Here is a 14,657-nt window from a genome sequence, read left to right on the forward strand (position 1 = left end):
CTTGGAGGTTTGGGAACAATGCTCTGATGTAAGCTGGTGCTGGGGGTGCTCTGGTCTGCAGCATCATCTCTCTACCCTTATGGATGCTTTGGTTAATGAGCCAGTTTCACACAGAGGGAGGTAAGTGTTTTCTCTCTTGGCACTCACCCACTGCAAGCTGCACATGTGCAGTGCTGTGGTCAATGTGAGAACAAGCGGGGAGTCGTGTGAGTTTGCAATGCTTGCCTTGCTCATTCCTTCTCTACGCTTGCTTCAGCGCACGGGGAGCAGCGTAGAGAAGGAACGAGCAATTCATGCCCAGGGATATACATGCCAAGGACAGGAAAGCATAGGAAAAAGCCTGTTCTCTGTTCCCTGTCCGGCCTTCCACTCTGTTCTCTGAGTAACTCCAGTCCCTGGAGCAAGAGGAACAAACCAGGACTGCAGGGAGGCTTGACTTGCTTATGCTAGGGGTTGTGTTTGGTCACCAAGAAGCACCCGTGCTTAGAGGACAGAGGAAATGCGCATCCATGAAGGGTTTATCAAGGCCGCAGAGAGACATGCAGCTGATCTTTAGCATCTACTAAAAGCTCTCCAATTTGTGCTTTAGCATAAACTACAGAGTTTGCACGATTGGACTGCAGTTGAGAGATTTCTGGCCTTGTAGCTTGTATGAGTGTAGTAGGCCTTAGGGAAGAAGGAATAAGAAATGCTGTTGCCTAGGTTTCCTCACCTCTGTTGCTTTATGACTTCTGTGTCCTAGGAAATCACATTCAGCAAAAACGAACTGATAGTGTTTGGGACCTGGAGCTACCAAAATGGCCCCGATCTCTCTAGGCAAGCAGCCCACACCTCAGACAACTCAGCCCCAGTCTCTGTGATGGATTCCTGCTGGCAGGAGATCCTCAGCTCCCTGAGGTGCTTAGCCATGTTTGGGCTCACCTGTCCCCCAGGCATGACCCTAAACTCCTTTGACCTTTTCCCAGATTGAAGCAGAGCAGTGTTGCTCCCAGCCTCTCACCTTGCCATCAGTGGTGACTGCAGCAAAGACAGTGGAGGAGTAAGGGGACCAGGCAACATCCCCAACAGCAGAATTCAGGTCATAAATAAACATCGGAGTCCTGGAAAGAGAGACCCAGGGAGAAAAGCACATTTAAACACATGCCACTCTGGAAGTGAAACTTAGATATAAACACTTTGATGCTGCAGCCTGGTGGGCTGTGCTTTTCAAAGCCAACTGCAGATGTGGGAGACAGATAGGATATTTCCCTGTGTCAGCTATTAGCCAGCACTTGAGGCAAGGCCCCAGAAGGCAAAGCAAAGCTGCATATCCACCCAAATGGGCCTGGATTGATCCCAGCGCAAAGAGCAGAAAGGCAGCCCATTTGTTTCTTTCTGAAAGCACTTTGAAAGCTTCCTCTGCACATACAGTGAGATGGAGTCTCTCTGGTTACTAATCATATGGGAAAAAGTGATTTCCCTCTCCGGACCTCTGACAATACCATTGAATATCAGAGCAGTATTGGCAATAGGAAATATTTGACTCTGACTGATTTACAACAAAATCAGTTTCCTAATTGAAAGCAGACATTCCTCATCCACTACCCTTGAACTTCATTATGTATTTTTAAACGTTCTAATTTTTTTTTTTTTTGCCTCTCTAGCTCACAGGAGGTTTCTGGGCCCTGAGGCCATATGGCAGCCCATGATGTTTCTTTGCATCATTGCTGCTGCGGAATAACCCTGCTACAGTAGGTGCTGTCTGAAGAAAGCCAGGTCCAAAGCAAAGCAGTCAGGTTCTGTGCTGAGCTGTGCTGCTTGGCCAGTCCCTGGAGCAGCCTATGCTAAAGTTTATACCTGTTATTCTAGGAGGGCAAATCCGATTCATCAGCCCCAAACAAAGCAGATTAGAAAGCAATTAGCATTATGTCCAGTTAACAGGGAAACTGTGACTGAGATCCAAGTAGAGTCAACATGTGCCGCCTGCATCTCAACCTGGATGAGGACGACCTCCTTGCCCACACCAGAACACAGCAGGACCTACTTGATGGTATGATCCCAGATCTTGACTGTCCAGTCAGAGCTGCAGGAAATGAAGACCTTCATATGATAGGGATTCCAGCTGACCGCATCCACAGCCATGTGATGGGCTTCAAACACATCCAGAAACTGGCTTGAATAGCATTTTGAACACTGCAATGGAAAGAACCAGTCAGTAATCAGAGCTAGACCTTCCTCTGGAACTAGTATTCCCAGATAAAAATGTGTGTGAATATTTATAAGGCCTACCAGGCTCTTCTGGGCTGGCTGGGATGAGGCAGGTAGTACCCAGAGGTGCTACAGAAACCAAATCATTTAGCAAATGCTGTTTTGCCCCCTTGGCAGGGGCAAAGCAAAGGCATGGGGACTGGAGTGGAAGATGTTGTGTTCGATTTGCAGCTGGAGCCATGCTGTGGAGCCTGTTCTCCACTGCAGAAACTCCATCATCCTCCTGCCAGCCTCGGCCCCTGGGGCATCTCGGGAGAGGCATGGAAAAATAGCTATTGTGTTGCACAGGAGCACTCAGCCCAATCTAAGTCATTTCTTATCTCCAACAGCAGTTGGTAGAAGATGCTCAAGGACAAGCCTATGGAATGGGGCAGGGACAGAGTGAGCCCTTCTCCAGCCATAGGCCCCCAATCCTGTGGGTCAGCAGTTTAGGGTATGCCAAGCGAGAACCTGCATCTGGACTGCTGCATTTAACACTTGCAAAAATGCTGCTCTCAGGTAGAGCATAAGTCACAGGAACAAACTGTCAGAACCTCTGAAAGATTTTGGGAACATGCCGCAGGCCCCTTCCCTGCCATCATCCTGTGACAGCCCGTGCCAGAGCCTGCCTCGTCAGACAGCTCTTCCCTGTAACTCTTCCTCTTGTGCCAACATGCTGGGCCACCCCATAACACAGCCGACAGCAGCCCGCGAATGGGGCAAACACCAGGTACGCACGCGAGGATTGGCCCGGCAGGACCACAGCTGTGGGGACTAGTGAACGGCAAAACAGAGGATGTGAGCAAGAACCAGAAAACATTTGGGATCCTTGGAAAAGTCACTTGGTGCGTGAGCTCATGAAGTGGGGGGAGAAATTACAGTCTGCTTGCCTACACTGGCAGCATGTGGGACTTGATCCAGATCCCCCGTCAGTTCTGCGTTCACAGAGGAATGAGGTTGTCGTCCCCAGCTCTCCTCCCCACAGAGGGGACAGGAGGATTCTTTTATCAGCAGCAACAATCCTTCTCTGACAAGGAAAGTCCTCTTGGCTGTGTGCTGACATGCAAGCCATAGCCACGCAGCAAGTGCAGGTTCGATTCAGTCTGCCTCAGTACTGTAAGGACCTTTCAGCACCTTTCTTTATTCCCAAATGAATGTAGCAACATACCATCTGCCAGAGCAGCAGGACTGCTAAGTGTTAGGTGAATCTAATTCTTGCACACCAAAGCTTGACTGCACAGACTCTAACTAATCATGAGGCTTAACTGTTTATTACACACTACTGTTTATTACATTCACTGTCTACGTACTTGGACCTTTTTTATTTCCAATGCTCCTGTGCACTGGGACAGGTACTGAATTCAGGATGCTAAACTGAAGTCCCTGGGAGGCCCACTACAGTGGGAGCTGGAAACAAGAACATGGCTTATGTCCCACTGAGATTTACTGGCAGCAGGAGGTGGTGTCTGTAGCTTGCTAATAGTTTGGTGCATACTCTGTCACTGAGCTAATGCGCCTCTATGCAATTATGGTACTGAAATTTCCTTTAATGACATGTTCCATAGCGTTACTTCATAATTCTTAATGTTCAGCCACTGGGGAAATTGGTACTTTGCATGTTTTGAAAGTCACTTTGCTAGGAGCAGACAGAATGGGTCATGAGTAATTTGATGCAAGAGAGACGTTGTTTTTTTAGTTGTCATTCCTAGTACTTGGATTAGCAGTCCCTAATACCTGAGGACTTTTATCAGCAAGATCCTTACCAGATCTGTCTGCATCCAACAGAACTGTAACATTCAAGGCTATGTTTTGAAGGCCTTTTTGGGTCTGTGCCGTTGATTAGTGCAGCGCTCCGGGCATGGGATGGGCGGCCTGTGACACTCTGGGATGGGCTGACCCACGGGACAGGATTTGCAGTAAGCAAGTGTGGTCCAGAGCTGAGGCTCAGCCCCACACAAGAAAGGGAAAGGCAATGTTCCCATACAAATTTCATCCACCAATTTGAAATTAGCAGTAAAGTGGGTTCTGTAGGGTAGATGCCCAACTGGTGTCCCTGGTGGGAAATGAACCCGGCCTGCCAACTCTAACGCAGAGCCACACGCTGTGTCCCAGCACTGCCTGCCACCTTGACACCACATTCATCCGGAGCTTTTTGGTGTCTTCTCTGATGTGCGAGACAGAGCCTTGTTCTTCTCAAGATCTATTTTGAGGAAATGCCATTAACCTGAGAAAAATTTCAGAGGGAAGTGTGATTTTAACTACTAAAAGAGCTTCTGCACTAACTAGAACCGCTAGCAGTCTTCCACTACCGGTCTCTTTAAAAACTGCCGTTATTAGACACGTCGGGATGAAAACAAACCACCTGGAAAATGTGATCCCTAACTTCCAGGACAGCTTTCGAGAGGAGGAGTAGACTCAAGGACCAGGCATTTGTGCAGCTTGTCTGATCTTCTAGAGCACTGCTCAGATTTGCTGAGAGTGTTTTTCTCCTATTTGAACGGTGGTAGATGTGTGTGAATAGTAAACACTATTCTTTTGATGAGACAGTAAAGCAGGAATGTGTCTACTACAGCAGTACAAGAAATCAGTAACAAGATAACTGGTGACAGGATTACAAAACATGAGAGAGGAATACTGAGAGGAAAAAAAAATTCCCAAACCACAAAACCTACTCATCATCTTCATTAATAGCACTTCAGTTTATACAAAATAACATTAGCCTCACACAAAACTCCTCTGTCTCCACAGTGAATGGATGGTTATTAGTGTCCTCATAACGTGGAGGGCTTCATCAGTTCGCTAACAGAAATATTGTGATGCTAGGTAACACACAAACCTAATAAATAACCTTTTTCAAAGGAGGTTTGTAACAGGCAGCAGAAAGAGTAGTGCACAATGCTGGCACTCGCAGGAAGGTCAGGATACACAGCTGAAGGCTCGTTAGAAACCACTGACACAGACGTGTCTGGTGTTGCTGCTGACCCAAGGTGTTGCCTTGGTTTTCACTTAGTGCCTTCTTGCAGAGATTTGTAACTGAAGTACTAAGGCTTGTACAATGGCTTATGAATGGACAGAGGTGTGGGTGAATGCATCGGGAGAAACAGCGGGAAATGGCAAAAGAACGATCCTGTCTTAATTATAATGTTAACTGATGGCAAATGTAGTAACTCAAGTGACCAGATAACAAGACAGAGAGCAAACTGAAGGCACAAAGACAAGATAGTGAGAAGATGAGGAACAGAACTCAAGCCATAAAATATCCAGATAAGGAAAACACCGTTGCCTAAGATTCATATGGGGTGAAAAAAGATACTGAAGCAAAAGATGACAATAGCTCTCGGTTCCTAAAGGGTTACCGGAAGGCGGAGCATGTCCAGAACCCAGCTTGTCATCATCAATTAAGGAAAAGCCAAGAGATGTGATAAGGACTCAACAACTGCCATCCTTCATCTTCTGTATAACCACAAGAAATCCTGGCTGGACCACAGATACAAATGTCTTAGTGCCTGGTGTGAGAGAATGAATGAGCGAAACCTATGAGGGAATGAGTATGACTGCAATCAGTTTTGCTTAAAATAAAAATAATCTTTCATCTTTCATACAGGCTTGCATTGAGTTTTATTATATTAGTTTTTTACATTCTCAGGTAAGCTCCCTAAGATTGAAAAAGATATATCTCTTATGCCAAATCTCCTCACAGTTTTTCTGTTGAGGTTCTGCTGACTAAGAAGTAATTCTGATCAAAGAGTTGAAGACACAACACCGTTTTAATCTGACTGTCAGGGACCATCATTTCTTATAACAGAGCTGAACAGTTCCTAAACAGCAAATGAGATGTGCAAAGAGGCAGCCTTGCATTACAGGACCATATTAATGCAGAAACAGTTTGTTCTCTGTGTAAAAGGGCAATAGATAGGCCTGTGTGTAATTAAGATAATGATTTCTTGGCATCAGAAACACCATTAACTAAGCCGTTGTTAAAAATTCAGCGTAATCGTTCTGCAGCTAAAGAATTAACATATTATTATGCTATTTGTTGGCCCGCTCTGTCTCTGAAAAAAATGTCTTTCTGAAATTCACTTTTCAATTTATTTAATAAATAATCTATAATTTGGCCCACGCAGAGAGCAGTCCATGCTTGATCCTTGGCTCATACATACAGCATATATGGAGTCTGTCCCTCTTACTCAGCATGCGTGGCAATGGGCAAGTGCAGCACAGAGACTTGAGCAGCTCACTCCAGCTCAGAGCAGCCATACGACCTGAGAGCTGCCTGAAGGGCTGCGGGACTGTCACAGCTAGTTCCAGGAAAGCAACCTGGAACTTAAAAAGTGCAGCCTTTCAATTAAAAGAGGGATGAGGAAGATGTGTGGCAGTCCATGAGAAATGTTTGGAGCAGCAGTGACCTGTCGATCTCGAAACTTTTGAAACTGCTTGCAACAAGATCTTGGGGTACACTGAAGGTCCAGGCACTCTTCCCCCTGTTTTTGCAGATACTATGGAGGCCTGCTTGTGCTAAGCACGAAAGATTCCTGTTTCCTGTGTTAATCCATGCAGTCTAGTAGAGGATTGCTTCTTCCTTCTTATAGGGACACCTGCATTTTACATGGAAGTGTTGCACGATGTGAGAATGGTCCAATATTCCTCTAAGGCTCACCAATGCCACAGGAATGCTTTGTTGCCTGCCAGCAACCCTGAAATTAGCCTTAGCACTAAGAAAAGTCAAGATCCCCTATAGCAGATTAACTCTAAGAGATATCTAAGAGGTATTGGTCTGTGTTTGTCCAACTAAGAAGTAGTAAAAATGCCTATGTGGCTTCATGGCTGAGATCACTGCTTATGCTAAAACCCCATCCTATGTATAGTTTAACTGAAAATGATCCAAGGCAGTGAGACCTACAGCCTCGTCTATACAAACGCTGCTAAATCTATTCCTACTCAGTCCTCCTCCACCGAGGATTTCCTTTGTTGTGTAACTCAGCCTGGATATCAGCCTTAATATTTCTCCTGAAGGTTTACTGACTGCCCCCACCTAATACTGACATACGCTGGCAGACACTGACGTCCATCATCTTCCTAAGCACAGGGAAAGCTGAACATATGGTTCATTACTGCCTCTTGCCAGAACAAGAGACAACGGTACTCAAACTACTTTGAGTACAATACCCAAGGTACCAACTACCCTGGGCGATCTGCCAACTCAGAACATCTGTCCATGACTAAACAGCTGCTTTGCATCCTGAGAGCAGCAACAAAAAAACATCTCACCTTCCCTGTTGCCCATCACCCCAGGATCCCCATTTCTCCCATCTCCCTTCTAAATCTGTCTTGTCAAAGGCAAGTGAGCACAACTCAGAAAGCCTCCCTAGGGACAGCCTGGCAGAAGGAGGGATTTCAGTCAGTGTTGTCCCTCTGAAAGGGAGAAACTGTCTGCTAAGTTTGTCTTGCCTAAATAATTGATACTGATTTCAGAATGCGATTTCCTTTGGGTTCCTTTTCTCTGTTTTTCCATTTTGCAGGTGAGACATGAGGAGGGAGCTTACAGCATCCTCTGGAGAGGGCTGGACAGTTCTGCTCTGCGAGTCAGCCCCCTTTCCCCTCACCAAAAGGCTGTGGCTACAACATTAACAGAGCCCAAAAGCTAGCTCAGAGGAATTCTGTGCAAACAAAAGTTGTGTGAGTAACACGAGCTGTTACTGGCTTTATTTGCAAGGCTACATGCAACAGAGCTCAAAATTTCCTACTTTTAGCTTGGTTTCTTAAGAAACCACAATGGCTGTGACCTGCTTGACTTGACTCTCCTCCCAAGCAACTTTGGACCTTACTGGCAATTTCAGCCAAAGCTGGCTGCGCAGGGGCCTTGGCTATATTAAGATCTTATGAATTTCATAAAAAAGGGTGGCCCTGAAGAGCACAAACACCCACAGGCAGTGCCCTTACCCAGAGAAGAACAAGCAAAACTCAGCCACTGCGCTCTCCACCTGGCAGGAGCTGGATGCCCAGCAGCACTCCCAGCAGACAACAAGAACCATGGCGTCAGGCTGCAGGTGGACGCTCGAAGGGAGGTAGCTGACACTTTCTGAGCAAATAGAGGGCTACAGCATGGTGTTGGAAGCATTGAAACTGGGGGAGCATGGGGCTGACCAGAGGGAGGTAGGATTAGAGAACATAGCAAAAAGTTGGAGATATGAGGCCAAGGGGAAGGTAGGACTCGGAGGAGGACCTAGGCTGTAATTGTGGAAGGGGAGCATTGCAGGACACCAATCCACAGGAAACAAGATTTCATTAGCCTCACTGCTCATAGGATAAGAGGTCTAAAAAAGAAGAGAGGACGTTTTTCCTGCCATTTTCCCATAGCCAAAAAGACAGAGGATCAATGACTTTTAACTTCTACTCTGATCAGTTAGCACCTCACTTGCACAGCTGCAATCTGCAAAGCATTCTGGGATGCAGTTTGCATCAAAAACATTTCTGCAAAAGGTCTTAATTGGGTCTGTGCAGACAGATCCTGCAGTCCTCTGGGGCTCTACGTGGTATCGGGCTCACCACAGGGATCTGAGGGCAGGACTGGGCTCTGAAGTCGTACTTTGTTGCTGTCTGAGCAAACAGTTAAGATGATGAGACTGAAAGATGAGCAATGGCAAGGGGATGTAAAGCAAGGGACAAAGAAACCACTCTTACCTTATAGATCTTCCCTTCTTCAGTACCAACGAGAAACAAGTAGTCTATCTTTTTGTGAAAATCAAACGACGTCCCACAGCCTATTAGCAGACAAAAGGACTGTCAGACAGAGCTTTGGTTCATCAGTCCAGCACACATTCACTGCCTATGGCACACACACGCTGCCAAGGTTTTCAGAAGTGATTTATTAGCCAGAAGCCCCCAGAATAAACTAGAGCCACCACTTCTGAAATGCTTCCCAAGCTGCCCCTGTCCCCAAGACAACACAGACAAAGGGAAAAAGAGAACTGGAAGATGGGTGAGCTGGCTTGGAGAAAGTTGCACAGCAGGTCAGGAGCAGAACGGAGCTCTCTGAGTGCCTGCCCCATGCCATACCCGTTAGCCTGTGCTGCATCTCCAGCTGGTGACAAAGATCAGTCGGTGAAGCCTATATATCTGAAGCCTATATAACAACACCCACAAGACGTAACTTGCTTTCTAAAGCAATGACTACCCTGAGGCTGCCTCTGAGAGTTCAGACTATACAAAAGATAACACGGAGCTCCATGAAGAACTGACACAGATCTGTGATTAGAAGTGCCTGCCAGGTAGCTTCTTTAGGCAATGGTACCCAAGGGAGGCTGTATCTTTCTCTCTGGGGTCAGCCTCAGGCACCCGTGCGGATAAGAGAGCTGTTTAGAAGCAAAACTTCTTTTCGAAAATATCTCTCATCGTCCCAGAGACACCTCATGTTCTGGTTCAAACCCAGCCTTCTCTCTCCTATATAACTTCAAGAATGATGCTAGGTACAAAAAACAAACCAGTGTTGCACTCTGCCCTCAGTCATTGTTATTATTCCCATTCTCATCCATGGTCACACCAAACCTCCCACCAGGTTTTAGTATCTGTCCTTGATTCCAAAAGTCCTTAAGGTCTCCAGGACTCCCTCTGCTCTTTACACCTTTGCGGAGTTCCAGAACAACAGCGTTCTCCAGTGCAACAGTGGAAGCAGTGAATGTTAACAGCGTTTTCTCATGGACTGGCCCAAAACTGGGATTCATTCTGGTAAGAATTTAAAATGCCTGGTACAAATGTAAGAGTCATCAGGACTAGGCTTGCCTTCTAATAGAATATTAGCAAAGAACAGATCTTTTTTGTTTGCTTGTTTTTCACAAAAATACAAATGGCTTCCTATGCCTAAAAGGGTTCAGAGAAGAAATGTCATGTGATGCCTCCTTGTGTCCTTTTCACCCCTAGCTCAGAAGCCATTTAGCAAGCTCATTTCAGTAAAACCAATAGCAAAGGGTATGATTCAGGAACAAATCTTTCACCAGGCACTGAAGCCTCCTCCTGACTTCAAAAGCCCTGAATCGAGCAACATTGTGACCTGTGTTTTATACAGGCATCAGTCACAATAGAATGTGATTCTGGGAGATCCTTTGGGTTCTGCTCCCAAGGCAGATGCAACATCATCCAAAAAAGCCAACTTGTAATCTCATTTACATTTTAAAAGAAAAGCTGCAGAAAGCAGAAGGCAGAATTGAAAGAGACATTCCTTGACGGGCGCTAAGTAACGAGAGCCCTCAGGAACCTGCTAGCTCAGTAGTGAAGTGAGGAGAGGTCAGCGCCTTCAGCACACTCTGCCAGCCAAGGACAAATGCAGTGAAGAGGTGGGGCCACACACTTACAGCTCCAGTGGCAGTGTGCATGCAGATATTAGCTGGTAAGCAGGCATTAATCAGTAAGAGAGAAGGTACTGGGCACAGAGGAAAAACAAAACACTGTCCAGAAGCAGGCATGATGGTGAAAGAAAAGTTCAGGAGGGTCCTTGAGCAGAAGATGGAAGATGGGATGTCTGAGGACCATCTGGGGCTGCTGACCAGCAAGGACACCCACAGTAGTCATCAGAGGAGGAACAGGGACAAGTAGATAAGGCTCAGAACCAGAGAACTTCCTGCAAAGGCAGCTAAAAACTTATGTCTTAAATGTTAAAAAAAAAAAAGGTAAACCTCAAAGGAATTGTTAAGGTTGTTTCAACCCTGTAATACTATCTGCATTTTTAACATTTAAATAGATTGTTAAATATTCAAGGCAAGTCTTTGAAAATCCATTTCCCAGTAACATTAACAAATAATCCCAAATTCCCTGGAAGTTCTACAGTGCACTGCTTCAGCTGGTCTCTTCCAAACTGTGCGGCAGAGCAAAGGCTTCTCACAAATATACATTGTCCATTAATTATTAGCCTAGAAAGAGGGTGATCCTTAAACGCAGAGCAAGTGCCTTCTGCAAACCCAGGCCATAGCTTCACTGCCAAAAGCAGGCGCTTTCTACTGGACATAAGGGATTTCTCAAGGCTCCTTATGTAGTCTAGGGCCTCCAGAGCTAACTCATCCCATCTTATCTCAGACACAGGAGGGTCAGGATGAGGGGATTCAGCCTGGAAGTACTACACTGTCTCAACTTTCTATAAAGGGAGTCCAGCCAACGGGTTCAGAACAGATGCTGAACTCTTAAAGAGCCAAACCCAGATGAGGGGTATCCCACCACAGGCCGGACAAGCAAGAGTACCCAGGAAAGAGCAGAGGTAGCTTTTCATCTTGATTTGGCCAGTCCTGATCAATGTCTGATAGGAGGAAAAAAGTTGATCTAGTTTTGACAAATACAGGTAAAACCCTATGTTTTGCCTATACTAGGATTTCACAGCAAAACCAGCCATTTTTGGAGTGAATGTTCATCTTTTTCTGCAAGCAGAGATAAGATTTAAGCAGCAAACCTTGACCTCAATTAGTGGCCACTGCTCCAGACAGATTTTGCCCTACTTCATGATCAAAGAGAGGAGGAGTAACCTTTCTTTAGCTCCTTTGTAACTCACCACCCCGCTCCCAATTTAATTCCCCCAAATGACTGATTAGAGACTTTGTGTCAGTAATTAATTGGCATGGCGAGGACTTGGGCTCCTACCAAGCGTTTGCAGCTGTAGTCCCTCTGGTCCCTGCATCGTTGTTCCCTCTACTGACAGCTTGATGACATCTGTATGAACCAGCTCATTCTGCAGGCAGAGGAGATGCCACATGAATAACAGGCTTTACAGCAACAATACAGAGACATTCAGTACTTCAAAATGGCAAATTTTATGGAGGAATTTTAAAAAGCTGTCCATAAGTTGTTTAATTTTTCATGCTCGCAGTTGGCAGGCTGGTAATGCGCTATTTTACATAAAGCCTCCAGGAACCTGATGCTTTGACACAGTGGTACTGAGGGCCACTGCAGCACACCATGCAGGCACACGGAGCTGACCCAGACAGCTCTGGGTTTTTGGATTAACATTTCAAGTGTGAGTTGACACTGTTAGCCTAAATCATGGTGGTAAGTAACCCCACATGCTGTAAGATGGGCATTGCATATCATCATGGGGCTAACTAAGACCATACTCTTTCTCTGCTAAGGGATAGTAACTTACCACTTTGCTGGTCCCTGCTTCTTACCACCTTCCTACTATTACCAGAGTAGCAGAAGGTCCCAATACTCATAGACTCCCAGGCCCTGGGATTCAAATAATAACCACATTTAGCAAGCAGCTCCCATGCCCCATATTGCTGCTATCATCAGAGCTCTAAAGAGCTCTCACCACAGGCCAGGACACCGCTGTGCTGGGTGCTATACAAACACAGAACAAAAACGCTGTATCCCAAAGAGTTTACAGTCTGGACGGGAGAAAAAAGACAGATGAAAATAGACACAATGTGGGTGAGTACGAAGAAACAATGAGAGGGCAAAGATCCACTCTTAGACTAGCTTTGGGAATTAGAATACCTCTGCAGAATGGAGTTGGTTGTGAATATAAGAATACCCTAGGGCTGATAAAAAGAACAAAGAATTAAAGATTAAATTAGTGAGCAGTGGGCTAAGGAGTGGATGTTTTCATGAATCTGCAGATTTCCCACTGGAGTACTGTGAGAATAAAACATAACTTTTTAGCTCAGTGAACCAGGCTTTGGCTGGAGCCCAGAGCAGGACTCAGGTGGATAAGGAGATTCTGCTTGGGAAAGTCAATCCCAGGGAATTTTCTGTTAGGGAAGGTGGGAAAAGACCTTGTGAACATCTGCTCAGTACTGCAGTTCAGAAAAGACAATGCTCTGTAATATAGTTTTACTACATTTTGCAGGGGGCAAATTCATAGATGGTTCAAGAAAGTTCAAAATCTGCAAAACAATTTACCTCCTTCTCCCTTATTTGCACTGCCACATATCCATGTGCCCTTGCTGACTGATGGGAAATTCTGCGGGAGTAACTTATATCTGTGACAGCAGCGAGGAGTAGGCCAGACTCCTGCAGCATGCAGCATCCTACCTTCCATTAGTGACTCTTCCTGCAGCATACGAGTTCCATCAGGTCAGATTCAGTGGGTAAATTGAGAAGTGGCATGTAAGAAAGGGGTCATAGAAGTCGGTATACGTGAGAGTTGGAAAGAGCAGTGCCCAGCGTGTCCAGGAGCAGAGCATACTCCACGTGCTGCTCACTGCCCAACTGAACAGACCTGCTTTGGCTGCTGTGAGCACAGTCAGGACATGCTGAGCAGAGACTTGCCTCTGCTCAGGCACCGAGGTCTGCCTGCTCTCCGGAGGGCGCTTGCCTGCATCCGAGTCATGTCTGGTGGCTGCGTGACTCCCATCTGAAGAGTGACTTTGGAGCTGCCCGCAGCTGATCATGTTGATACAGACAGTGTGTCTAGTAGAGCCTGTACTGGTCAGACATGTGCTCTGCATAGAGATTTGCTAACACAGGCAATGCCTGTTCGGGTAGAAACGCAAACCATGTGAGCCTGCCACTCTAAGCACGCGCCTTCCTGGGGCCTTTCTCTGAAGACCTTTTGCAGCACCTCCACCTGACCTAGGCCTCCTCTGTGGACAGGTTCTGTAGCCTCTCACCTCACAAAGGATCATGCATATTGTGCTGCTTTTATTTCGTATCCAGTACTGCAATCTGGAAAATGCATCTGCTCCTGGGGCTGTTTATCGCCTGAGCCATTCACATATTCCTCTGGGTAAACAGCCTGTTGGCAGTCTGGCCTTCCAGGAACACTGAACAACAACATGTTGCCTCTGCCTAAGAATTGTGAAGCACTTTGTAAGCATTAGTGAATTAGGCCTTGCAGCTGCCTATTTCTCTTTAGTCACTATTATTCTCCAGTAATGGAGGAACCCAGAGCTGTTCAGTAATTTAGCTCTAGGTCATGTAGGAAGGGTGAGCTATGACTAGTAATCAAACCTGGGAGTGCTGGCGAGCCGCCTGAGAAGCACTACTAGCCCGCATCCCGACCAATTGATTTCTTGATGTCGTTCTGACAACTCTCCTTTTTGATACGCAATGTGTGGGAGAAGAGAGTCACCCAGCTGCAGAAGTCCTGCATCCTTCTTTGCAGTTTTAGACCTTCATGATAGGTCATCCCAGAAACAGGCCAGGACTACAGCCTTAGCATACACAGCTCATGCACTAATGTTTTGTGAAGTTTGTCCAGAGTGATCGTGTCAGTTCCTAACAGAGACAGTCACCACAGTCAGGGCCGAATGGCTGTTCCTAGCTAACGTTTGACAACTCTTCTATGCCAATTTTGAGTGGGGCTTGCCAAATTTCCAACTGGAAGTATGAATGAATTTATTTGCTCTGTGCTCGCAGTGCTGGAAGTGTTAACAGTCTTTGAAGAAGCTTTAATTCTGGATAGTCCTTTCAAAAAGATTAATGAAGCTCTCCTTCATTTATTCTATATTTGC

At 46.1% G+C, this 14,657-nt stretch overlaps 1 protein-coding gene across 1 annotated transcript in view; it reads right to left on the reverse strand.

Annotated features, from left to right (window-relative positions):
- LOC138064683 (dynein axonemal intermediate chain 1-like) overlaps positions 1-14,657 on the reverse strand; it is a 150,322-nt gene that overhangs the window by 45,340 nt on the left and 90,325 nt on the right. The window contains exons 15-18 of the mRNA XM_068928400.1: positions 11,848-11,935; positions 8,908-8,987; positions 2,024-2,172; positions 1,001-1,100 (exon numbers count right to left, since the gene is read on the reverse strand). Of these exons, the coding sequence (XP_068784501.1) occupies positions 1,001-1,100; positions 2,024-2,172; positions 8,908-8,987; positions 11,848-11,935 (417 nt within the window). The remainder of the gene's footprint in view (positions 1-1,000; positions 1,101-2,023; positions 2,173-8,907; positions 8,988-11,847; positions 11,936-14,657) is intronic.

The sequence above is a fragment of the Struthio camelus genome, chromosome Z, assembly GCF_040807025.1.
Source record: "Struthio camelus isolate bStrCam1 chromosome Z, bStrCam1.hap1, whole genome shotgun sequence".
NCBI classification, from domain to species: domain Eukaryota; kingdom Metazoa; phylum Chordata; class Aves; order Struthioniformes; family Struthionidae; genus Struthio; species Struthio camelus.